General features: G+C 50.3%; 9 protein-coding genes across 9 annotated transcripts, besides 8 other annotated features; 3 read left to right on the top strand and 6 right to left on the bottom strand.

Moving 5' to 3' along the window:
• Positions 1 to 585: 585 nt before the first annotated feature.
• Positions 586 to 619: a microsatellite.
• Positions 590 to 619: a microsatellite.
• Positions 620 to 789: 170 nt separating this feature from the next.
• ACLA_074300 (YbhB/YbcL family Raf kinase inhibitor-like protein) lies at positions 790 to 1,422 on the top strand (the record flags this gene model as incomplete). Its single annotated transcript, XM_001275818.1, has 1 exon — positions 790 to 1,422. One exon carries the CDS (start codon positions 790 to 792, stop codon positions 1,420 to 1,422), a length of 633 nt encoding a protein of 210 aa, XP_001275819.1.
• A 1,684-nt stretch (positions 1,423 to 3,106) lies between these two features.
• ACLA_074290 (Zn(II)2Cys6 transcription factor domain-containing protein) lies at positions 3,107 to 4,774 on the bottom strand (the record flags this gene model as incomplete). The annotated part of the gene is made up of 2 exons (XM_001275817.1): positions 3,107 to 4,242; positions 4,300 to 4,774. 2 exons carry the CDS (start codon positions 4,772 to 4,774, stop codon positions 3,107 to 3,109), a joined length of 1,611 nt encoding a protein of 536 aa, XP_001275818.1.
• A 535-nt stretch (positions 4,775 to 5,309) lies between these two features.
• On the bottom strand, positions 5,310 to 6,108 carry ACLA_074280 (YbhB/YbcL family Raf kinase inhibitor-like protein; the record flags this gene model as incomplete). The annotated part of the gene is made up of 2 exons (XM_001275816.1): positions 5,310 to 5,890; positions 5,964 to 6,108. 2 exons carry the CDS (start codon positions 6,106 to 6,108, stop codon positions 5,310 to 5,312), a joined length of 726 nt encoding a protein of 241 aa, XP_001275817.1.
• A 46-nt stretch (positions 6,109 to 6,154) lies between these two features.
• Positions 6,155 to 6,180: a microsatellite.
• Positions 6,156 to 6,180: a microsatellite.
• A 121-nt stretch (positions 6,181 to 6,301) lies between these two features.
• ACLA_074270 (putative MFS efflux transporter) lies at positions 6,302 to 7,988 on the bottom strand (the record flags this gene model as incomplete). The annotated part of the gene is made up of 3 exons (XM_001275815.1): positions 6,302 to 6,673; positions 6,766 to 7,680; positions 7,749 to 7,988. 3 exons carry the CDS (start codon positions 7,986 to 7,988, stop codon positions 6,302 to 6,304), a joined length of 1,527 nt encoding a protein of 508 aa, XP_001275816.1.
• A 429-nt stretch (positions 7,989 to 8,417) lies between these two features.
• Positions 8,418 to 9,969, bottom strand: ACLA_074260 (putative citrate synthase; the record flags this gene model as incomplete). Its single annotated transcript, XM_001275814.1, has 4 exons — positions 8,418 to 8,490; positions 8,564 to 9,313; positions 9,375 to 9,572; positions 9,626 to 9,969. The coding sequence occupies 4 exons, from the start codon at positions 9,967 to 9,969 to the stop codon at positions 8,418 to 8,420; spliced, it is 1,365 nt and encodes a 454-aa protein (XP_001275815.1).
• A 152-nt stretch (positions 9,970 to 10,121) lies between these two features.
• Positions 10,122 to 10,154: a microsatellite.
• A 181-nt stretch (positions 10,155 to 10,335) lies between these two features.
• On the bottom strand, positions 10,336 to 10,930 carry ACLA_074250 (GFA family protein; the record flags this gene model as incomplete). Its single annotated transcript, XM_001275813.1, has 3 exons — positions 10,336 to 10,416; positions 10,476 to 10,684; positions 10,810 to 10,930. The coding sequence occupies 3 exons, from the start codon at positions 10,928 to 10,930 to the stop codon at positions 10,336 to 10,338; spliced, it is 411 nt and encodes a 136-aa protein (XP_001275814.1).
• A 613-nt stretch (positions 10,931 to 11,543) lies between these two features.
• Positions 11,544 to 11,576: a microsatellite.
• Positions 11,545 to 11,576: a microsatellite.
• Positions 11,577 to 13,462: 1,886 nt separating this feature from the next.
• On the bottom strand, positions 13,463 to 14,146 carry ACLA_074240 (uncharacterized protein; the record flags this gene model as incomplete). Its single annotated transcript, XM_001275812.1, is given in 3 exon segments — positions 13,463 to 13,747; positions 13,833 to 13,990; positions 14,005 to 14,146. The coding sequence occupies 3 exon segments, from the start codon at positions 14,144 to 14,146 to the stop codon at positions 13,463 to 13,465; spliced, it is 585 nt and encodes a 194-aa protein (XP_001275813.1).
• Positions 14,147 to 16,220: 2,074 nt separating this feature from the next.
• On the top strand, positions 16,221 to 18,871 carry ACLA_074230 (Zn(II)2Cys6 transcription factor; the record flags this gene model as incomplete). Its single annotated transcript, XM_001275811.1, has 7 exons — positions 16,221 to 16,400; positions 16,495 to 16,524; positions 16,620 to 16,726; positions 16,819 to 17,157; positions 17,237 to 17,674; positions 17,726 to 17,985; positions 18,042 to 18,871. 7 exons carry the CDS (start codon positions 16,221 to 16,223, stop codon positions 18,869 to 18,871), a joined length of 2,184 nt encoding a protein of 727 aa, XP_001275812.1.
• Positions 18,872 to 19,348: 477 nt separating this feature from the next.
• Positions 19,349 to 19,377: a microsatellite.
• A 2,617-nt stretch (positions 19,378 to 21,994) lies between these two features.
• On the top strand, positions 21,995 to 24,444 carry optB (small oligopeptide transporter, OPT family; the record flags this gene model as incomplete). The annotated part of the gene is made up of 2 exons (XM_001275810.1): positions 21,995 to 23,708; positions 23,777 to 24,444. The coding sequence occupies 2 exons, from the start codon at positions 21,995 to 21,997 to the stop codon at positions 24,442 to 24,444; spliced, it is 2,382 nt and encodes a 793-aa protein (XP_001275811.1).
• Positions 24,445 to 24,673: the final 229 nt, after the last annotated feature.

Here is a 24,673-nt window from a genome sequence, read left to right as displayed (position 1 = left end):
AATGGTGACGAAAGCTGTACTTTGGGTCCATTGCTGATTCATCGCGGATGTCAGCGGAAAGCAGAGACCACGGTGATTGGCCCGCCCGATCTATACAGATGGGACTTTTGTTTATGCCTGAACAACCTGGTACCTAGAGAGTAGACTATATAATAGACGATATAATAGTAGATAGAGAGATATCTACCTAGATCCCTAGTCGAGTACTAGATACTATTCCTGTCAATCTCAATCCTCGACCTCAACAGAGATATACGCCTCATTTTTCCAGCAGTGGAAACCCTTTCGGGATCTCAGATCAGCCTGTCACTAGGCATACAAAACTCGACCTCACACTAATTCACAGTCAAGTCATCTTATGGCAGAAGACCCTCCCAACGGGATTACCCTCGTCCGTCAAGCCTCTCAACTATGGCATCTTAGAAGTTACCCGAGCAGTAGACAGACAGAGGACATGACGCCGCCCCAATCGAGCGGCTGGTGAAGCAATCCAAGTGAAGAAGCAGCACCCGGTACCGGACCGGTTCAGGCTCACCTTCCTCCGTTGGCACAGTATGCAGCACGGCACCCATGACCTCGCTCAGCTTCCCTTCTTCTTCTTCTTCCTCTTCTTCCTCTTTTCTCCCCCATTCCCTTTCTATACTCTCTCCCTCTTCTTCTCCCTCCTTCAGCTGCTCCCAATTATCTCAAATCAAATAGTTCATCGCGGCGTCCCTTATCCACTGTGACCACTGAAGTTTGTTTTCTGTCAGTGCTCCCTTTCTAGGGTAGCGCAATCTACCCAGCAAAATGGCTGGAATTCTAGACTATCTTCAGTATGCTCTGGGAAAGCTCTTCTACCGCGTCCGTGGCCACGATGCAAAGCAATTCATCAAGAGCGCTGCGTTCAAAGACCTGCCCGATCCCAACATGACTCTCGAAGCTCCCGAATGCGGTCCGACTGGTTCAACCATGCTCGATTTCCATACCTGTTTGGCTGAGGACAGCAAGGGAAGATTCCCCGAGCTCCACTGGAATGCTCCTCCTCACGGTGATGTGAGGGAGTACGTCCTCGTCTGCGAAGATATTGACCCGCCGATTCCCTTCCTGGTGATCAATCATGGCTTGTTTTACGGCATACCCCCTACAACCACAGCCGCAACACATGCCGATATCAAACAAAACAGAGATCTGAAAGATCAATCCACTCATGCCGGTTGGAAATACGTTCCTAATCTGACTGGAAACGCCTACATCGGTCCTGCTCCACCACTGGGCCACGGCGCTCACCGGTACATCTTCACCATCATCGCCCTCAATGAGCCGCTCCCCTTTGGCCAAGAGGACCAGGTCACCAAGCAGAAGATTAAAGAGGCTATGACTGATAAAGTCATTGGCTGGGGCCAGTGGGTTGGGCTCTGGGAGCGGCCGTGGCCTAAATGATCCTCGACCACTACTTGCTGCAACAGACTGGTGCTGGTATAATACGGAATGGGGCAAAGAATAGTACAGTGGCAAAGAGGAGCTTGAATGAATTAATGGGGAAGAAGCACTGAAGCACTGAAGCATCATAATCAATTCGAAATCCAATGGTTGTCCTTTTTCCTAGTTCCCTCTATCCCTATCTCCTCCCATTGTTGAAACGAGTGCATTAGGGAGCAGAAACAGGCCAAAAAAAAAAAAAGAAAGAAAAAATTATATCCAGAAAAAGCCACCCATTCCCCTCTAATCTCAAATATAGGATGCAATTGCCTTTTTATTCGTCGTCGATGGTTGCCATTTGTTCATTTCACTACTATCGTTAGGCTCCGCTGCCCGGCATTGCACAAGATCAACAACTCACTTGGCTCAATTTGAAACTGTTCCGTAAATACCACCAGACGATGGATTGTGCTTTCAAGTGAGGCTTCATACGAACGAATGGCAAGAGTACCCAGACGATGCAAGTGCATGTTATCATTCGATCGAGAACGTGCGATATCCCGGAAAGCTTCCAAGAGCCCGAGAAGTGTGACGAGGTAGCGACTCAAGAGCATCCTTACAAGAAAAATTGACTCCTCTTCGTCTAGCTCCATTTGTCCAAGCTGCATCGCACTTCGGATGCAGATAAAGGAAGGTAGAGGTTGATCGAAGCTGAGAGCGGCCGAGTCGAACAAGGTTTCAGGCCGATTGATGCTGTATGTCGAACAAACGGCTTCAAATAGTGAAAGGCATTGCTCTGCCAGTGCAGGAAATGTGACAATGGATGACGGAAAGTTCTTCTTACAATCCTTGCATCTGACCACAGTTTGACCTTGACTGCAGACGCGGTGAACCAATTCGAAGACCTTCCCAAGCTCCACAACAGCATGAACGTCACGGATCTCGGTCATCAGATGCAGAATCGCCGTAGAGCACTGGCAACTATTTTCTAACTCCATCGTCGGAATGATAACGCGGTGAATATCACAATGGTAAAACGCTTGACCTGGAGATGAAGGACGAGGCCTGTTTCGAGATCTTATCTGTGTCCATGCTGATCATGATTACTTCAGTGATATTAAGCTCCAGCCCTCACATCAGAGGGACCATCTGCTCTATCGTCCCATAGCAATCCTGAGCCTAAGGAGAGGTTGCAATAAGACGCGGAGCTTCACATGCTTGTTATCATTTGGGGATGCAAGCCAATGGGAGTGGATATTTGAATCCCGTCTACCATGAAACATACTTCATGGCAGCCTCGTGTCCATCTTCGAGCATTCAAGGCACATATCCCATTGGCTTGCCCCTTAATGGGGCCCAGATTACTGTGGGACACGCACGTTTCTCAAGTCAACTGCAAGGTCACACCAAGTTTGATAGCGAGATTGCTTGTATACAATTATGGGAAATCTAGGGAACGGCCTCCTGCGGGCTTCGACTGCCATCAGGCGGCTCGACGTGCCACCATCTGAAAGAGGTTTGGGCTGTTGTCTATAAGGGATGTCACTGGGTCGAGGAAATCAAGTGAGAGAATCCGAAGATGAGCATGAGTTCGGCTAATATAACCTTCAGCACAGACTGTCCTTATTGGAACAGGAGGTGGTCTCCAGTTTAAGAGAAATATCAATTGGATGCTGATTGAAAGATTCTACGTGATCATGAACTGCTATGAACTGGCGAACATTCTCATCCTCATAATGAAGATCTGCAGGCGCCGATCAGTTTCCATCATCATGCTCAGTCTTCCGCGCGATGCAGATACTGTCAGAATTTGCTGCGTACAGTGTCTTATTCGGCGGATGACAGCGAGTAACCCGGTGAGTCTTGCGTACAGAACCTGGTGTACGAACAAGAATTTCTCCTCCACCGGAACAGAGAAACCGCCCACCATCAACGGACGACCTTCCACCTCGGCCCTGAACTGGAAGACACCACTTTTGTACCTTCGATGGCTACCGTCTATTGAAAAGTCCTGACCATAGTCCCGACGCAGAAATCGGTGGTTCTGAAACTCCGGCAAGACGCGTTGGATCATCCCTCCGTCACCAGAGGTGATGACTTCGAGTGTTGTGATCAAGCTGTCAATCCCAACAACGACGACCATAAGAAGGTTAACCCGAGTTTTGGAACAGACAGCGCATTGCAGAATAGTCTCCGCTAATTGTTGCAAGATGCGCTGGCAGTTCAAGATAGAATCAATGGTAGCTGAAGGTCCTGTTCGAGAAGCACAAATATTCACACGAATGAGCTCTCTGATAATCTGCTCATGGCACTGACATTGACACTGACGTGTCATCGCCGCGTCCAGCGCTCCGAGGTTCGAGGAAGTATTGTCAGATGAAAATTCATAGTCGTTCACCCGCTTTGAGACCTTCTGGTGGGAGAGCAGAACCAATGGCTCCGTTGCAGTCATCAGCCTGTCCGCGAATGACTCGGTGGCTGAGATATGCTGAGCGAAGGCTGGAATGCTTTTCTTCAGGCACTCTGGATAGAAGGACTGACCAGCCGGAAGGCTTTGACTACTGGCCGTCAGTGTCTCTGCGGTGACAGAAAAGTCGTCTGTAGAGTAAACGGCCACCGAAGACTGTTGATTGTGTGCCTTCGGCGAGGGTATCGGTAAATGGTTCGGCGAAGCAGCCAGTTCTTGCAGTCCTGTTGCCACACTAGAGAATTCCTCGTCGGCCTTGGAGGTCTCGAATGCTAGCGTATCCAGAAGACCCCTTTCTTGTGCAAGATCAGGCGCCTGTTGGGAGAGGAATTCTTGCAGCCAACTGTCAGAGGCGAAATCGATGGAATCGGGAACTACATATTCTCATCAACTATGCGGTCTGCACTCTGTGGAAGGCGAGCATGGAATACCTGCAAATGATGGCAGTTGATCACTATCGCCAAAGGTGGGTGTGCGTAGACTGCTGCCTTCGAGGGAGATATCATCAGGTGCAGTTTCATTGACGGTGATACTGTCAAAAACAACTGTTTCTTCTAATGATTGCAGAAAGTCGTCCTCATTTGCTCGATTCTGTGTCTGACCCTGCTTCAACTTCGCAGCCTTGGGAACCGAAGCTTTCTTGTCCCGCTGCTGACGGGGATGGTCACTCTGGCGCGGGTCTACAGGAAGAGCGGCGTATTGAGATTCCCTCCTTTTCGCCGGTCGCCCCAGTCGTCGAGACATGCTATAGATGCATTCGATATTATGTTTCTGACATCGTCGGCATGATGGCTTCTCGTGGCTACAGCGAATCTTGGCCTGCTGGCAGGCATTGCATGTCGAACGCACCTTGACGCTCTTGGGCAGTCGATCCGCCGATGCTTTGGAAACTTTGTCTCTATTCATGGCGAGCGGAAAGGGTGAGGAAGAAATGGCTGGCTATGCTCCTGAGGCTGTTTCTGAATGGGAGTCTCTATCGCGATTGACATACGCACATGGTTTGTATATACTTGAGGGCAGGTTGGCGCCGATACTATCCCGTGTATCTCATCTGTCACAGTTCTCAAATCATGCTTCTGGCCTTGGATACCAATATGCGAACGGGCCATGAGGTAGCATTGGCACTGCAGGCATCTACTGGGTCTTTCACGTTGCACACAATATGTTTCACACATGGAAAGAGATGACGCCGGACCACAAAGGTGAGTTACTCAGCACTGCAGTCCTTGCTCAAACTTAATGTGTGCTCTGCAATAGCGATTCTGAAATAAGTGCTATTGCCAGCGTGTCCATGTTGGTTACGCGAAGCAACGTCTTTACAGGTTAATCAGCATCAAGAAGTGATATGACTTGGTTTTCAAATGACTGTTTTCCTGCTCCTATAGGCCAGAATAGCGTTCCAACCACATTGCTTGTACACCACATCTGTCCTACATGAATGTTATATCACAATCTGCTGGTTCTCGACCCCGTCATACTGTTCGGTGTAGGCTGACGGAGTGGGTTCCACATCGTCCGTCCTGCACGGGGCAGACGTGAGCCATGTTGTCGTGGACATCTCACGCCCTGGCGGAGTAGTTGTCATCGTCCTCGTCGTCGACTCATCGTTATCAACAAAGAAGAAGTTGCCAGCGACTGGTGGCCTTAATCCCGCGGCGTGAACAAACTGCCGGATATCAAACCCGGCCCTCGCCTCCATCGTCTGAGGGAATATATGTCCGAAGCACTCGGGGAATACATATTCCGGGTCTTGCTCGTAGAGCAGGTAGACGTAGCGGTGACGGGTCAACGGCGGCGGCTGGGGAGCGATATACTCTGCCCCGGGGGACGTCGCGTTGACCAACCAGTCGATACCATCGTCTGTGCACGCACAGACCCGGGACACTGTCATGTCCGGCTGGTACCAGTGCAAGACGGTGGTTGAGCGCGTGCCCCAGATCACATCGAGGTCGATGAAGAGGAGGAGGTGGGTACGGGTGATGTCGAGGTTTTCTGTGCCGATGCATGGAAGCTGGAGGGTTTCTGGTTCATTCTTTGCGTTAGTCTTAGAGACTCCCTACTGCCCCGTAATGGGGGCTGGAACGGATTCTCTCACTTGGTCTCTTGAGCGTATCGCCAGGTGAGATCCACGGGGTGGAAGGATATCGCAGTTCGAGCGTTGGAAGGGCAGGAGGTAGCGGCCAACGAGTCGCCGCGACGATGGTCGTTACGAGGAGAAATAGAAACAGAGACATGGACATGTTTGATACGGAATACTTAGTTGGCGCTGTCGTTCATAGCGAGAGTAAAAAAAAAAAAAAAAAAAAAAAAAACTATCACTTGTATAAGGGAGATGTATAACCGAATGAATCGCCCGAAACAACCATGTGTGTGACGCACATCCATCTCGGGGACTTTTTTTTTTAAAAAAAAAAAAGAAGAAGAGTTTGTCCTCTATGAATCCGCTACCTCCGGGCCACGACGATTCCTCCACTCCAGCCCCTTCCAGTATACCACCACCAGCAACGGAGTAACACCCAGCATCGCCCCCGCGACGACCCAGTACGTGGCCTGGTTCCCGCAACGCACGATCATCGGATGGATGGCAGCCGTGGCGGCCGCGCCCAGGAAGCATCGCACGAGATTGTTGGCCGCCATGGCCGTGGCCGGGGTGGTGTAGTACAAGTCGACGACGAGGACGTTCATGACGTTGTAAGCGGCGGTGATGCAGAAAGCAATCACGAACACGAGCGCCAGGGCGACGGCCAGGGCGGGCTCGCGGGCGATGACTGTGCCGTAGGCGGCGACTGCGAGTGCTGCTGCGACCTGCGGGATTTTAATTGCCATAGCCTGATCAGCTCGTGTCTTTTTTGCAATAGAAGGGGGGGGGGGAAGAGGAGGATGATGAAAAGACCGACCGTCATGGGGATTCCGATCTGCAACCGGGCCCGCTCGATGGGAAACTCGCCGTGATCCTGCTTCTGGGTCTTGGAGATGGGATGGCCGGCTTTTGTGCGCAGCCGGATGTAGTTCCAGTCGACGAGGAGGCCGTTGAAGGTTGCGCTGACGAGCGAGCCGAGGCCGGCGGGGATGAAGCTCAGGCCGATGCCTAGGTCGGTTAGTCCGTAGATCTTCTTGAATTGGGAGGGGATCCCCGCGATGACGGAGTAGTAGCTCGCGAAGACGATGCCGTTGGCGAGGATGAGGAGGCCCGTGGGGAGCTGGAAGAGGAGTCGGAGGGTGGACACGGGGTTCGGACAGGCGATCGTCCGCTTCTGCGCGTGGTTGTGGTCGAGGTCGTGGCGGCAGGGGGTGGCCGGGTTCGAAGGACGCTCGCAATCCCTCTGCTGCTTGTGTTGGCTGCTCCACCGGTTCAGGAGGGATTGATTCCACCCGTGGGCGGGGATGGAGCCGTTGCCGACGATTGCACGGCACGTCTCAGGGAAGAACGCCACCAACGGCACGAAGAAGGTGATTGCGGCCAGCGCCAGGAACCAGAACACGGCCTGCCAGCCGAGATACTGGCTCAGAAAGCCCCCCAGAATCGGCCCCAGGGACGGAGCGAGGATGTTGCCCAGCGATGTGATGCCCATATACATGCCTCGCTCGGCGGACGTGATGACGTCCGCGGCAACTGCGGAAGCGAGCGCCACGGTACCGCTGCTTCCGCAGCTTTGCACGGCGCGAAGGATGAGGAGGGCTGGATAGCTGTGTCGCAGCGCGAGGGCGATGTTGCCGATGATATAGATGAGGAAGCAGAGGATGTAGGCTGGGCGGCGGCCGGCTTGGTCTGCGAAGGAGCCCATGAATGAGGGGGCGAGACCTTGACAGATCTGAAGAGGTGGGATCTTGGTAAGTGTCTGCTTGTGCAGTGGAAGTGCGGATTTGAATGGTACTGTACCATATATGTAGTGATCGTCAGGTTGATCTGAGAGCTGCTGACATGGAGATCAGCTGCGATGGAGTTCAGCGAGGGATAGTAGATGTTCGCTGAAAACGGCGAGAAGCTTGATGCCAGTGCTGCTGTAAGGATGATCAGTCGCTTTTGTCCATTGGTAAAGACAGAATATTGCTGGTGGGAAGAGAGCAGCGGCGTGGCCTCGGTGGCTGGGGGATGAGGTGGAAAAGAACTGTCTGCCATGTTGTAGGATAAGACGATTTCGGTTTGAAAAGATATGTCCTTCTTTAGATCTGAAGAATCATCCTACAGATGGCCTTTTTACTTGCGACGATGAAGCGACCCTCCGGTATATTTCCCATATACATGAATATACATGATACCCTATGCCTGCATGGAGGGAATCGATATCTCGCGATTCTTAACCCTTCAGGTATTTCATAACGACTCCAATCTTCTTCCGAATAACCCAGCATTGACCCATCACTACGCCCCGATCATCATTCAGCAACCTGATCACTTGTGACTCTCCATACCAGTCATATCTTTGGCAAAGGTTTATTCTCCCTGACATCCCCAGTGTAGATATGAGATGGTCGAAACAGCTTGCCGCGTTTCACTAAACACCCTAAGTTAGAAAATCGCCGGTATGTTGCCGTCCGTTGCAATGACTTACACATATACTCCCTCCAATGTGCCATGACCCCGATAATCCGCTGCGCCATCATCGCGGCGGGAATCATCTCTGGCTCGAAACCCCTGCAGGTTGCCTTGGTTAATGCATGATCGGGTGGAACGGTGACGGTGGGAGCCCTTACATCGCCGTGAAGACAAAGTTCCCGTAAAAGTCAGCATTGGGGTGTAGACCCCTCTTTGAGAAGAAATCATCGGCCGAGGCCACTCGCTCAATCTGCTCGGCGATTTTTAGGAAAGGATTGTCAGACGTGTCCAAGTCCTTGAGAATGGATTTGATAGGCGCAACCCGGGGATCAGTCCCCTTGTACGAGCGATGACCGTAGCCGAAGAGTCTTCGTTGCCCCCTCTTCACTTCTTCGATGAATTCGGGAACCTTGTCTGGGGTTCCAATCTCCCGTAGCGCAAGCTGTGCTGACTCGGTAGCAGCGAAATGAAGGGGCCCAAAAGCTGCCCCTATTGAGGTGATCAAGCATGATATCGGGTCTGGAAGGGAGGACGCGGTGACCAGTGCCGAGAACACAGATAGCGCCATGCCATGGTCTGCGTTGAGCATGGCAAACCGCCTGAAGCACGAGAGTTTCGTGGCATCTGCGCTGTTGGTCGCCGGATCCACCAGACCTGCCATACTGAACAGGTTTTCAAAATATAATTGCTCGTGAGACGGTGGCGTGAATGGGATCCCCTTGCGGTGACAGTTCACCAAGCCGAATACAACGGCATAGGCTGCAACAGTTCGGACTATTGCACGATCGACCTCCTCCATATTGCCTTGATATAGGTCTGGATTAGTCGATGCAGGAATGGTTCCTGGGATGCAGGCAAGATATGCAGAGAGTCCGGCCATAATGAGTGGTAGTGGTGAGGTAGTGCTCCTGCATGTTGCGTTGCGGCCATCAGTCCCAAATCCCAAGTATTGCAGAGATTGAAACTTACGGCAGTGTACGAATAACCTCGTGCACCGTCTTAGGGACGGCAAGCATGCAATCGACTAGCTTTCGGCTCAGCTCTTTCCTTTGCCGTAACGTCGGATATGTTCCCCAAACCAGAAGATGTAGCATATCCTCAAACTCGCTGTCCCAGAGCTGCTGCAAGGTATATCCACGAAAGAGAAGCAGTCCCCTTTCATGGTCACTGTAGGATGTCAATTCGATTCGTCAAGGTATAGAAGTGCTCGGCGTCTATACGAGAAACTTATCTCTGTTTCCACCACCGTAGTGTTGAGCAAACCGGGATCATGCACGCGCAGCCCACTGGCAACTTGGTCGGCCCTGTCTGTACCAGCAGATGGAGCTTTGATTCTTTTGAAGTCGACCGCCGCGATTGCATTTCGTCGGATGGGAATCTCGTACTGGATATTGGTACGCGAATCTTTGATGAACAGCACTCCCGAAGACATAGTGCATGATTTGACTGCAAAGCCGGGACAAATTTGATACAGGAGATTGCAGAGCCATTCTGCTCGGTTTATATCCATCGGTAACTGAGGTACTCCGAAGATAGCATAACACAAGAGGATCATAGCATACATCGATCAGAGTGAGAATGATCCGCAACTGAACTCAACGGCAATTTCAATGCATTAACCTGTTTCACGGAGCAAACTGTCAGCGAATCTTTGCATCTGTCATTCCTCATGTTCCTGTCAGTCAATGGCAACATATGGTCTGTAGATACCTCCCCTTTCTTTCTTTCTTTTTTTTTTTTTTCTTTTTTCCCCCAAGTCTACGCGTATTCTTTCGGGTATGTTTAAGGCTCGATCATAATCATCAAGGACTATAAGGAAGTGAATCCAAATTCAAGTCATTTGCGTATTATTGATCATTAGATACGTAAGATAATCATTCCACACGCTACGCGAACTATCCCATACAGATTATCGGAGAAGTTGTTGCAATTATTGGGGCATGTGCTCAAAAGGCTTGGCCAGGTGCTCCTGGCAGAAAGGAAGCTTGCCGACAGTCCAGATTTCCGTATCCTATAGAACCTCAGGATTAGTATCTGAGAAGACGGAGCACTCAATCCGTGGTATCATACCGGCTTCAGGTTCTTCTTGATCTCGGTATCCAATGTCCCAGCCTTGATGGCGATGATCTCGGGAGCAGCATCTGGGTCGTGTGCGATGGGGGAACCGCATTCCGAGCAGAAAATGCGGTGGACAGCCTTGCCAGAAGAGCCATTCTTGGCGAAGCTCTTGACAGGACCGTTGATCTTCAGCTTATCTTTGGGAACGACGGCAACAAGGGCTATATAAAGAGAGAGAGAGAGAGAGGATAGGCATTAGCAACGATCTAATGTACCTAGCGCGAGATTCGCCTGACGTATAGTAGACGACTCGAATTGTAGGGGATTTATTCCATAGAAGACGTACAGTAAGTGGAACCACTCTGGCGCTGGCAGTCATCGCAATGGTCATATCCCGTCAGAAGAGGCTCGTCCACATCAATGGTGTAGGTAACCGCGTTGCAGAGACAGTGACCGGAGAGAGGCATTGTGGATAGAAGCCGATTGGATAGGAAAAGAAGGTATTGAAGACGACAACAACAACAAGGTGCTCACAGTTGAGTACCTTTGAAGAAAGATGGCGATGGAGGGGCCATATTTATAGGTACCCAGTTCCTCGCCCCTCCTTCAGGCTTTTCCAGCTTCAACATGACATTACTCCTCTATTTTGAGTTCGAACCACTGGTGGGATCCTCCATGGAACACATAATCAGAAACACTGAAGCTTGTACCGCTATCCAGTTAGACGATCGACCGTTCTGGCTCTGGATAATTGGGGAGGGAGAGAGAGATGAATGAAGGGAGGCATTGGAGGGGCAAAAATCACAACAGTTGCGTCACTCTTTACCGGTAGTTGAACAGCATCATGGATAGAGATCGAGAACACTGGATTTCAGCTCTGGTCGCGCTTCCGATTCGACGAGACTTGGCTTGAAATCAGTATTTGTCATTGAGCTGCTCACTAGTCTCTAGGACCAAGTTACCAACGTACCCGTTGAGTTGAATGAACTCAGTTATCTACGGAGTACGAAGTAGATCTCAACTACAGCAACAACAAACAACCAGATCTCCTGGGGCTGAATGAGGGGCAGAGAGGGGCTCATTATTATTATTGTTATTATTATTATTATTATTGCTTGTCAACCAGGAAAGCATGTCCTTACTCATTAATATTCCACTGGGATAACAAAGACAACAAAGACTCCCGGGCAGCTTGCTTCACTCTAACTGGAAGAGTGATGAAGAGACGACGGTCGGGGATCTTAGCCTGCGCCAAAAAGATTTGTCACGTCCGCATAACTAGTCCATCCCATTAACGAGACCACGTCGATGGATTTGAACTTTGAAGGCTGACCGAAGAGTCACTAATACCTTATTCAGTCGGAGACCTCTCTGACTAACTGGATACGTCGCCGAACCAGCTTCATTTTCCTAACTAGGCCATTCGCATCCCATCCGCATTGCACATTGGTCGGCGGGCTAAATAATGGGGAAGATTCCAAAGAGCTACTACTCCGGAATACTACCACTAAACTATGATTTACACTTCGCATCTGTGAATCAAGAGTTCTTTGATGGCTCGAGTTGGTCTTCCAAAAAGTTCCCAACTTCCAAGGCCCAAGTTCTCAGCGGCAACCACACGAACTATATCCCTGATATGTGGGTTTTGGGGGTCAGTCAAACCATGGACGCCGATCACTAATCATCACAAGCTGCTTCGATCGGGCCATCAGCACTCAACAGCTTCGGGAAACTACTGTGAAAGTGTGCTCTCAAGATTGAGATATGTTCATCTGCGATACCATGCCTTGGAACCGGATACATGGTGGTTTTATGCCCGGTGGTTGCACCAGGTCGGGGCTCGGTCTGTTGATTCGGCGGCCGCTCAGACCGTCACGGTTCAGGGACTTGTTTGGCTGACGAGGTAGAGCGTGTTGGCTAAATGCTCCCACGATTCAGTTTCTCGTCTTGTCTTATGTGGTGAGTATCTCTGGCCGCGTCCGATCTCGGCAGATATCAAGTGTCGAAGTTATGGAGCAAGTATTGTGATGGACGATGCGTACGAAGTTTTGAGTGTCTCTGCACGTTGCTTGAAGATCTTCGCTTGCCTAACAATGCAGTCCACGGACGATGCCTCTTCTCTGAAGTGCGTTCTCCCAAACCTAGTGGCTCGTAGAAGACAACACTCACTCTGGTCCTCGCGCAGATCAGATCTCTCCCACAGCACCTGGTAACTCTAACTCGACAGTGTTGTTCTTCGTTCGGTATATTGCCGCAGAAAAGCCATCTGTCTCGAAGAGCTCTGCACCCAACAGTGGCCATGAATGGACTTCATTATCTTTTGATGATCTGAAAGAGCGTCGACAAATAGATCACCTTCAGTCTGGTAGTGCAGATGGCCATTCGAGTAAGCAAGGCTTGTCTGCACATCATCCTGGGATCTCTACCTAGTTTCATCGGAATTCAGTCAGTCGTGTCAAGTTCGTGTAGTCATGGAGTCTGGATCATAGTTCCAATACTTCAATAAAATGACAATTTAACAGCTGTTGCACCTTATCATGCACTATGGGTTATTGTTCAGCCTGAGCGTGTGGTGATGTCGAGGAAGTTTTCTAGGAGAGACAGGTTAGGGTTCCATGTTCCCCTCTAGCCCCTGCTTTATAAGTCAACCACTGATATAAGATCAAAATTCTGCGTAAGACGTGAGTTTTATCAATCAAAAACAATGTTTAAAGGTCCAGCCAGAGGAAGTGGCTGAACTGTATGGAGTAGATGAGGCATACTATCGCCCGAGATGTTTTACGTTCTCTTCTTCCCAACAGTCTCGGCTCCGGCTCAATAATAATAGTTATAATGGAAATTGAAGCAGCTCTCTAGGTTGTTGATGCCTTGTAGTCTAAATGCAGCATGATCGAGTGGAAGCCCAAGGCAGCGAGGTGACTGCCACGCCCTGTATGGACACAATCGAGCTCTAATCCCCTCCACCTCATCATTGACTGGCCCGTCTAACATGTTCTATCTTATCGGCTGCACTCTGGGACCAGGGTTATTTCTGAGGCCAGATGCGTTGCTAACGCCTCATCGTAGTTACATACCTGCATCTGGGCCGCCATTCCGCCCGCCGGGTTCTGTCCTCCATACACAGACGCCTCGGCGCTCTGAGCCTCCCGTGCATCGTCCTTGGTCACATAGACAGAAACATCCACATTGACCGGCGGTAGCCCCAGGGCCTCATTCCGATTCGCTATGGAGCGGACCTGAGCAGCGACGGAGCCTGCACCGGGCGGTTTATTGAATGCGCGGCCCTGAACGACCAAATACATCAGATGGAATCCAAAACCCATCCCAATCTACTCGTCCATGGGGAGGGAAAGTATGAAAAATCCTTACCTCCGTCGCCTGAATCTCTCGCGCATCTTCCTGGGTAATGTGACTCTGCGGCTTCCTTGAGATTTCATCTAGTTTCGTGTCGAAGTTCATCTGCCTCATCGCCAGACTTTGTGCAGTTGCTGGCTTCGTTAGAACCGCAGAGTCTGGATTCTTCATGGCTATTGGAACTCACCGGCAGGACCGCCCCGTATTGGCCCTTTCCCGGTCAACTCGCTCTCCGCTTGTGCTATCACTGAGACATCTTCGGGGGTGATGCGCTGACCGACCTCGGCGGAGCGTTTGATCTCGTCAACGGAGGGTAGATCAAAACTCATCTTCGGGGTCGTTTTTTGATTCGGAATGTCTGTAGAACTGTGTTCGCGATATGGAGAGTAGGAATCATAGCCTAGTGGTTTGAACCTATCTCTTGCCTCGGGTCGAGTTGAAGTGATAGTGATGTCACTGTGAGTGCGTGCCGCCTCCTTTATCATATCAGAAACCGTGAGGCAAGTCACCATTGATTTGGCTACTTCTTGCCACTATGCGAGTCACATCTTCCTCTCCTGTTGAGGGATGTATCGTTGAGGGATTGTCTTCCCTTCCCTCGCGTCTCTCCGGAAGTTCCATATACACAGACAGCTCCGATTTTAATATACATATCTACACATATCTTTGGTATTGGTAAGAGATTGCTTTGTGAACGACATGAATCAATGATTTACTGCTGATGAAAGGCCAGGTGTGGCCGAAGAAGCAAGCGCATGTCAGAGAGGCCCAGGACACACCTCCTCATACATCCCGATATAGTTGTATGTCACTCTGGGGGAAGACACAGCATCTTAGGGTCATCAACCAAGCTCTATAATTGAGTATTACAATTTATCAATCAATCACATCTGTACGACGAATTTTCCACTGCACGAGAGTCGTATATTCGACTCAATCGTTTTCTTTCTATACTCGCAATGGAGGAAGGCTTTTTGCAACCGTCTCGTTTCCAACCATACATTTCTTGATTCAACCATACTTTGCTGTCAAATCTCGGCCCCGAGAAAGGGTGCTATCGTAGTCAATTGATGACAGCATCCAAGGTGAGGTGTCAGCTGCTACACAGCATGGTTGTGTCCAAAGTCGACGCGGAAGTGAGACAAGAAAATCCTCTCTGACGTTGTGGATGGCTCCCTAACTCCATGAGCCCCGAGTTCCACCGTCACACTGCAAAATTGACTATCAGGAAGGCCACTTCAAGCTCCTGCAACTGTGATACCAGGCGTTTATTTCCGAGACATCTTCGACGGAGACATGCAGTGAGAATCACACGGTCGCATTGGAGCATCATATTGGCGTTGCAAAGTGAGGCAGCGACGCGCTGAATGTGTGTCAATCAGGGCATCCACACTGAGCAACCCGAACCTAGCTGCGTTGAGTCAAATACACCCCCAATGCTCCTTCTGTCAGACCTTTGGACAATCATCAAGGTAGGGTTCGTGTCACTGTAGACGTTTTGTAGTGATGCATGTGATTTGTCCCCAGCAAAGCAAAGACTTGGAAGACAGTCTCGACTCATTCTCTCAGTGTTTCTGCCCTTTTCCAAGGTTCTCAAGGCTCAAGGTGAGAGGCAGATTGCTCGAGGGTCTTTACATCCCTAGTGCTGGCATTAGTATGACAATGTGCAAAGATAACGACTGGGCTTTGCTCAATTCTGCTCTGTAGACTCCTTCGTCATAGAAAGTCGATGCCGTCTCTTACGTCTTGATGTGTTTGAAGCTTTGCGCATGAAATTTTGCGTATGGGCGCGAAGTATCAAGGCTGAAAGGTGCATGGGATGGCAGCTAAGAGGAGGACTAATCGTTCTAGTATCCATTTTGTATTCAATAACTCTACACTCGCGTCAACACCTGATGCAGGGCAAATCCAGTATCTCAACTTTAGAGACTGATCAATCTTCCGGTTTATATTCCGATCTGTTTGAGTATGTAGCCGGGACCGGGGACGTTCAGGCCAATCAGGCAGAACTCTTAGGGAAAGTGCCCATTCTTGAGCCGGTTCCGGGTTATCATGAGAAGCTCTGTTTTGTTTATGTCCCGGCATAGGAACTGGACAGGACTGAGAGAGTGAGAGATGCATAAGTTTATGAGTAAACTATAAGACTTGTAGGTCTCAGTTCTAGCTCGTATATACCAGAAGGTCATCAAATTTAAATACTGTGTCCACGTCTCGCGATCAGACTTCAAATATATCATTGCCATCGCCATCCGTCAGTCGTCGAGAAAACAGTGACCGCTCCCTTTGTACCTAACTTGTAGCGCGAAACTCCCCTCATCGCGTAACTCGCCGAAGGAAATATACCTCGAATGAATGGCAACCTCCTCGGTTTTTATCAGGGCCTCATATACAGCTACGGAGATTATGACGCTATCTCCGAGCTTAGAAAGACCACCAGACTCTCCCTCTGCTCGTCAACTTCATCATCGCTGTCTGAGCTCGAGGCTGACAAGGTTCTCAGCGCATCGGCAGAATGCAGCATCTCTGTATCCTTGCCAGCAGAATCTGAGGCTGAAGATCGCAAAAATGACACAACAAACTGAAGTGTAAGCTCTGTCAGCTCTACTGCAACTCCTGTATCATCCTTGAGCTATGCTGATGCGGAGCTACTCGTAGTTCTGTCTTGAAACGGGGCAAGAAAGCATGCACGGAGTGTAGACAGCAGAAGGTCAGCTCAAAGCATATCATTCTCAGTTGATTCTAAAGACCGGATCGTATAGACATATCTCGCGATCATCTGTGTTGCTAACTATGAACAACCAGGCCAGATGCGATGCCCATTTGAATCCGAATCAACCATGTTCCAGATGTGTGAAAGTAAAGGCAGAATGTATCATTTCTGAGCCTTTTAGGAGAGAGCACAAGCGCCAGTACGTCACGTGGCATAACATCAATGACCCCATTCACACTTGCAATTCACGTCCTTCAGATAACCCACTAACAGGTGGCAAAATTGATTTAGACGTCGAACTGAACTAGAACGCGAGGCAGAGGAGCTGCGACGCAAGCTGACATCCCATGCACTTGACCCTCAGCCTTCCCCCATAGACATGTTGACCGCTGCAGCAGAGATGGGAGGCCTCTCGACAAGCAATGAGAGCGACTTGCGTCTACCTCCGCCAGTCACACTCCATCCTCCTGTGTCTTCATACCCCCAGCAGCTGTTGACCCCGGCATTTCTCGAGCCGTCCTTACCCAGGATGGAGATGAGGCGCGAAGATCGTCTTCCTGATCCGACTGTCCCTCGCAGCATGGATAATATCGCACTGACTGCAGATGAGATTGATGATCTGTTTTCGATGTATGTGAGATGGAATCCAAAGGCCCCCCTTCCTTTTTCATGAAAGTTACATCGGCATTCTCTGACAGTAACGGCATAGCTTCTTCCACCACTATGCACGATTCCTTCCTATCCTTGATACCAGCACATCTCCTAACGCGTACTGCATGCAATCCCCTTTTCTCTTTTGGGCCGTCATAGGGGTCGCATGCAGGGCATATCCGAGAAACCCCACCTTGCTCTCTGCTCTCTCGCGAAGCATCCTAGAGATGGCATTGCTTTCTGCTACCTCCACATCCCCGTGGCACACAATTCAGGGATTGCTGTTGCTTTTGACATGGCCTTTTGCGAAGGACAGAAACCGACCCGACGTGACTTTCTCGTTGTGTGGTATGATGGTACACATTGCCATGCAGAACGGACTGCATATCCCAATGTCGAGCCACGAATTCTCGAAGGTGAAGATTCCTGCTCCCTCTGAGGCTGACATGATTCGGCGATCTGAGTTATGGGCACATTGCGTGATTGTCTATCAGAAGTAAGTTCGTTCTCTAGACTCGTGTTTATACCGTTTCTGAAAGAGGGACAGCTCCTGCATTATCAAAGGACAGCTAGCTCGGACACTCGTGGACATGCAGCAAGAGTTTGGACAGAGCCAAGTCCTGTTTCAGCGAATCGCGCCGGCAATCGTGTTGAAGGTAAAATGCCTAGATCTAATAACACGATGCAGCGCGGCAGTAGTCGAAAACGGGGTACGCGCCATGACCCTGGATCAGGAGCGGTCTTTGGATATTATTATTCGTACATACGAGAGTCAGATTGCAGACTTGGAATCGCAATTCACTTCCGGTAAGACCAGGCTTACGCTGACCGGCAGATCCGTCTCAGCACTGACAGATCCGTAGCGGATGACAAGCTTTCCACAGCTCTCGGTCGCTTAAGCATTCAAGTCTTCCATTTCTTCAAAACACAGACCATCTCGTCCACAGGCTGTCTCGCACGCGTCCTGACCACAGCATGCCGCGTAATCGACTGCATTGAGGCGCTAGGCCAGAAGATGAACTGCCTCACCGCCACGCCGATCCAGATCAACTTCGGCCTGCTGCTAGCCTCGGTCTCGCTGCTGCGCATCCTCAAAGGGCCGGCATCGTACAACCTGGATCTCGACCGCGCCCGGCTGTCGTTCTTCGCGGGAATCGGTCTCGCCAAGGAGATGTCCGTCGAGCCGAATGACACCGCAGCGAAGACGGTGCTCATCCTCAACCAGCTCTGGAACAGCACCAAGGCGTTCCGCAAGTCCGATGGCAGCGAGTACACAGCTCTGCGAATTCGCAGCCGTCTCGTCTTGAGCCCCGTCCTCGATGCGGTCTGGTGGTGGCGCGATGAGTTCGACAATCAGTACCGCGCCCTCTTTCTATCGCCCGGAGAGACCACAGAAGGTACGGAGTTGATTGATAATCTTTTCTTTGCTCCCCCCCACTCCCACCCACCCACGTTCCCCACCCATCCATTAGTCTTGAGCTTACCATTTCAACTCTCGCTAGGAGTCGAAATCCATCGGGACAACCCCGGCGCCATCATCAACACCGTGGCTGGTGCCCTTGAGCGCCAGGAACCCGTTTGCTTCGATGACCAGTTTCTCGCAGATTTCGAATGGGCTTTGGGTGAAGATGCTCTCTTCCCCCCTACCGAATCCTACAACTCCACTTGGCCATCGAGCGGGGCTATAGTGTGATCATCCAGGGCGCTATCTAAGGGGGGGGAGAACAAGTGAATGAAAAATATTGGGGTAGCCTCTCGGAGGAAAAGCATTTTTCGCCGAATTATCTGGGCTAGAGCATGTACGACTAACTAACGCTAGATATTGGAGTTTGTTGCTTCTTTCATATTTGGTTGTTGTCTCAGGTAGACGGGTTGGGATCTTGATATTATTGGATCCAACCAAGAATTGATGTCCACCGAAGATGGTTGCCAACCTGTGTGAGTTCCGGTAGAGAGACCGAGACATTCCGCTGAGATGCATGAACAAAGATAACAGAGATACTTTCCCCCGCAAAGCGATGAGATAATCTAGCAGACCGCATAGCAATGACCAACTCCTTCGTTCTTGCCCAGCGTGTCTCCCCCCCGGAGTGCTAAAAGAAGAATGCGTGATCCCACATTCGACACCGTTTCTTTTTCACGAGTCAGAAATCAGAAATGCCCTGAGACTCTGTACTCTGTAGTCTGTAGTCTGTAGTCCAGTCCGTACAGTCAGAAACGTCCACTTCCGCCGTTGGACCACGCTGTTCCCGAGTCCGAGCGAAGCTTTGTGAATTGTGATACTGCTGGCTGATCAATTCCAACCCCGCTTCGGTCAAGATTCCGGATAGGCCCCGGGGGCTAGTATCGAAGAAGCAGGAGATTAACTGTTAGGCTCTGGCTAATAATGTGCAGGATAAACAACAATACTGAGGTGGTCACCTGTCCTATCACCGTAGCGTTGAGTGATGCGCGCGTGCACTGATTCAGCGGCCCTAGCGCGCTGCTCAACAGGTCGTTTGGCCTTTTTCGAAGACGAGATCCAGGGTATAACCGTCGAGCATCAAGCCTGGGCGCCCTTATGAGAAGCAGCGCCAATGATAGACCCCGATGTCAAGTCGTAAGCGAGGTAGTCCGGTAATATTGCTGTTATCTCAGCGTCGCGGCCCTCATTGCTGGTTGGTCATTGTGGTCTGGGATTATGATACTAACAGTATCACTGCGATATTACTACCTTGCCAGTGGAAAGACAAATCCACCCAAGCATTGCCCTTTGATTGTGTCTGCCCGAGTGGCAAGGAGGGATACGATATCCTCCTCAAACCAGATCTGTTACCATGACTTTGGTAGTTGGTAGGGGCTTAAAAGCTCACTAAGACACCAACTGGCATTAGATTGCCCATATATGGTCTGCTAATGGCTATAATCTAGGCCGATAAGGCGTGTTCCAGTGGTGAAATGATATCAGTATCACGTAGTTATCTAGCTGTTACTCATAAACTCACAAATCCAAATCTAAAGATATAGAGAATGCCCAACCCCAAACAGAAGTTGTTGTAACTTGTAACCCAGTAGGTTTTACCCACTGTGGGTTTGATTCTAGCCCTTCCGAAGCCAAGTTCCTCGGCTCTTTCCACTCCCCCAACACTATTGGCAGTGAGTGGTTGTTACTGTTACTGGCTTATCATCGACAAGCCTTATGGATGCTTTCTGGGCAGTCTTCGCAGCACGCTTATCCTTCGTATTCTTCTTCAATCTGCTTTCCCAGTCACTTTTGACTTTCAGGAACAAAATCTTCGCCCCAATCCTCTTTCACCGTTGCTGTTGACATACAGTATACTCCGTATGGGGCTTTCAGCCAGAAACTTTTGCCACCCGTGGTCGGAGATTCTGCCCCCTTGCTTATCTTCTAGTTCTCTGTGCAAAAGCACCTCAAGTGGGTACAGATATGTTCGGGGCAAGCCACTGTCTGAGAGTCTCAGGCTACCCCGGATATGGCAGAGAATGCCGATTTCAATCCCCTAGCGTCAGACGACCCAGACAATTTGGTTGCCCACATACTCCGGAGTAGTCTAATTCTCCGTCGCATGAGCTTTGAAGTCTTGCTTCATCTGGAGTCTGATCAATGGCAGATGAGTCGGGAATACCTCAGCCTTATCTCCTCCCACCTGTGTAGATCGAGGCATGAGCGGGATGTTTTGTGCAAGATAAGCCTAGTGAACGGACGCTCCGACTCCCGTTTCTCTCTTTGGTTCTTTCCAAGGTCGACTATACAGCCAGTCGTAGGAACAGTCGAATCAGCTGCAGGATGGGGTAGATTAGGAACAGATGAACGGTTCGGGTTGGCTGATCAGTGATGGCGTTTTTGGCACTCTTCGAGAAGCTGTGCGACTTGGTACAGGGATTCGGACGTCCGGCGGAGCAATCCTGGGTCTTTCAACCTACCGGAGTAGATGCTTGCTGATGGGAGGTCCGCCATCCACTCAGTGTCTAGTACCCGACATTAGACCGTTTCTAAATTGCGTTCAGCTCTCGCTAGGACACTTAACCGTTCTGACCCAAAATTTGGTGAGACAAGGTTTACCGGAGAAGCAGACAAGAAATAATCCAAGCTCTGATTGCAGCGATTGCGGACCATGCCAGCTAGGTCATTCCTTTGTGATTGTCTGGCTGATAGTAGTCCGACTCCAGTCCTTCCTCGATGAAACCTAAGGATCACAAAGGATTAATTCCTTCCAATGGGATAATGTCGTTCGTCAAGCCCTCTATTCAAACCCGTGTTGAATTGCTGGAATCAAGGATAACTAATGGGACCATGTGGTGCTTGACTATCTTCGACCTGAGTCGGTATCAGGGTTACATTTGACAGGCGCAAATGACTTTCTCTTAGGAGCTCAGTGAGGATAGTGGCGGGAAACAACAAGTGACCGTCCATAATAGAGACCTATGACTGGCTCACAGATTAGTTGAATCGAGTATCTCGAGATAAAGTGGCGGGTTACCGTCGGCCGTGTAGGGGTTCGATAGAGAGATAGAGAGGGTGTGGAGGGAAGTGAGGGTCAATTGCTCTCGGCCTTCCTTATATAACACGAATCACCTGCAGCTGCCTCAACCTCCCGTCTGATCTTCTTCCCTTCTCCCTCTTTCATCCATCCTTTTCATCCTTTCACTTTCACCCTTCCAATCCCCCTCCCCCACTGTCGATCGTGGAGGTAAGCTTGCTCAGGTGGGGATTACCACGGCACGTACACTTTTGTTGTTTCATTCCTTCAACACCTTCAATCATCCTGCATTGAAGAAACATTCACACCGTGTTAAACCCCCCCCGTCTGCCAGGATGAAGGAGGACAAGAGCCTCGAGCCGACGGTTGCCGTCAGCGATAATTCGCTGGTGGACGAGACGGCACCAGATGAGGCAGCAAAACATCTCAAGAACCTCAAAGCACAGCATCAGTGGGATCCCAACCTCGACGATGATGTGGCTGAGGAGATCGATGAAGCCTTGCACACCGCTGACAAGGGTGCTCGTGTGGAAATCACACAGGAACTTCTGGATAATTCTCCATATCCCGAGGTTCGCGCAGCTGTCGCAAACTACGACGAGGGTGGACACACCAACACGATTCGCGCGTGGACTATTGGACTTATTTTCGCGACAATCGGATCAGCTCTCAACATGCTTTTCTCCATGCGTCAACCATACATTGTTATTCCCTCATATGTGGTGCAAGTCGTCGCCTATCCGGTTGGTATTGCATGGTATAAGGTTATGCCCGACAAGCAATTCAAATTCTTTGGGATTGATTGCAACCTCAACCCTGGACCCTTCAGCAAGAAGGAGCATACGCTAATCGTCATCATGGCCAATGCCACCTTTGCTGGTGGCGCGGCCTATGCAACGGATGTGCTGCTCGCTCAGCGGGCCTTCTATAAGCAGCATTTCGGTTGGGCTTTCGAGATCCTGATGTGCATTTCGACCCAGACATTAGGGTTTGGCTTAGCCGGTTTCTTCCATAAGTTCTTGGTAACACCTGCTGCCATGATCTGGCCTTCCACCCTTATCAATTCTGCCCTCTTCACAGCCCTGCACGATCGCTCCGCGCCCGATCCTCGAAGGGTCTCAGGCTGGACCATCGGGAAGTACCGCTTCTTCCTGTACTGCATGATTGGTTCCTTCGTGTGGTACTGGTTCCCAGGATACATTGCTCCTTTCCTGAGTACCTTTGCTTTTGTCACCTGGATAAAGCCCCAAAATGCAGTCATCAATCAGCTTTTTGGTGGCCTCACGGGTCTGTCACTCATTCCCATCACATTCGACTGGACTCAAGTCTCCGGCTTCAACTTCAGTCCTTTAATCTCGCCGTGGCATGCCCATGTCAACACCCTAATCGGTATGGTGATATTCTTCTGGATCACTACAATGGGTCTGCACTACAGTGGCGTGTGGTTCGCCGAATATCTCCCCATTAGCGACTCGAGCAGCTACGACAATACCGCAAATGTGTACAACGTATCCAAGATCCTGACTCCGAACATGGAGTTTGATCCGGTCAAATACAAGGAGTATTCGCCTCTTTTCCTATCCACAACTTTTGCGCTGAACTACGGTCTGAGTTTCGCGACCATCATTGCTGTCTTGCTTCACACTGGACTTTTCCACGGCAAGGAAATCTGGGCCCGTTTCCGCAGCTTCGGGCGTGAGGAAGAGGACGTCCATGCACGTCTCATGTCTCGCTTCCAGACCGTACCACTGTGGTGGTATGCTGTGCTTACCCTGATCATGATCGGTATCGGTCTGGGTGTTACCCTGGGATATCCCACCCATCTCAGCTGGTGGGCTTTTTTTATATCTCTCATAATCGCCGCTGTGTGGTTTGTGCCAGTTGGTTTGGTTCAGGCGACAACCAACGTCCAGATCGGCCTCAATGTCATAACGGAATTCATCGTCGGTTATATGCAGCCCGGACGTCCCATGGCCATGATGCTGTTCAAGACCTATGGCTACATTACCATGTCCCAGGGGTTGTACTTCTGTCAGGATATGAAATTAGGTACGTATATAACGAGCCAGCCCATTTTCTGACCATGCAGACCATGCGGCTAACTGGCGAGTCATTAGGCCACTATATGAAGCTTCCGCCTCGTGTCACCTTTTCCGCCCAAATGGTTGCCTGTCTGTGGTCTTCCGTGGTTCAAATTGGTGTCATGAATTGGGCGCTTGGAGCCATCAAACAGGTCTGCGAAAAGGACCAACCAAGCCACTACAGCTGCCCCAACGGCCGTGTGTTCTTCAATGCATCCGTCATCTGGGGTGTCATTGGTCCCTCCCGCATGTTTTCCGCCGGACAGATCTACTCTTCTCTGATGTGGTTCTGGCTCGCCGGAGCCATTTTGCCCGTCATGATCTACGTCGGTGCCCGGGTCTGGCCTAAGAGTCGTATCCGCTACCTTAGTGCCCCCCTGATCTTCGGCGGTGCTGGGTTGATTCCCCCCGCGACCCCATTGAACTATCTGAGCTGGGGCATTGTGGGTCTCTTGTTCAACAGATATATTCGCAACCGTTGGCGTGGGTGGTGGATGCATTACAACTATGTTCTCTCGGCGGGTCTCGATGTCGGCCTAGCGCTTTCTACTATATTGATCTTCCTCGCTCTTCAGTTGACGAACACAAGCTTCCCTTCGTGGTGGGGCACTAAGATTGCCGGCAATACCATGGATGCCGCCGGAACAGCTATTCAGGTAGCTGTGCCCGACGGCAGCATATTCGGACCCGCGACGTGGTCCTAAATATGGGTTGGAGTGACGATGCTACTGTCCTGTTTGATACAGGATGGGTTTGACTGAAGTGGAAGGAAATCTATCTTCATTTTCTTGTGCTATCGTTCCGACCTTCATTGTCTATATGTCCTGCCTGGCTGGCTGTATGACCCAGGCATTTGATAATAATTTGACAACTTATGATAATGCTTAGAAGAGCCTACTCAAGGTCCTAATAATATCCATCCATTTTCAAACG

This window comes from Aspergillus clavatus, genomic scaffold (genome assembly GCF_000002715.2).
Source record: "Aspergillus clavatus NRRL 1 1099423829791 genomic scaffold, whole genome shotgun sequence".
In the NCBI taxonomy this organism is placed as follows: domain Eukaryota; kingdom Fungi; phylum Ascomycota; class Eurotiomycetes; order Eurotiales; family Aspergillaceae; genus Aspergillus; species Aspergillus clavatus.
This window is presented reverse-complemented; position numbering and strand designations above follow the sequence as displayed.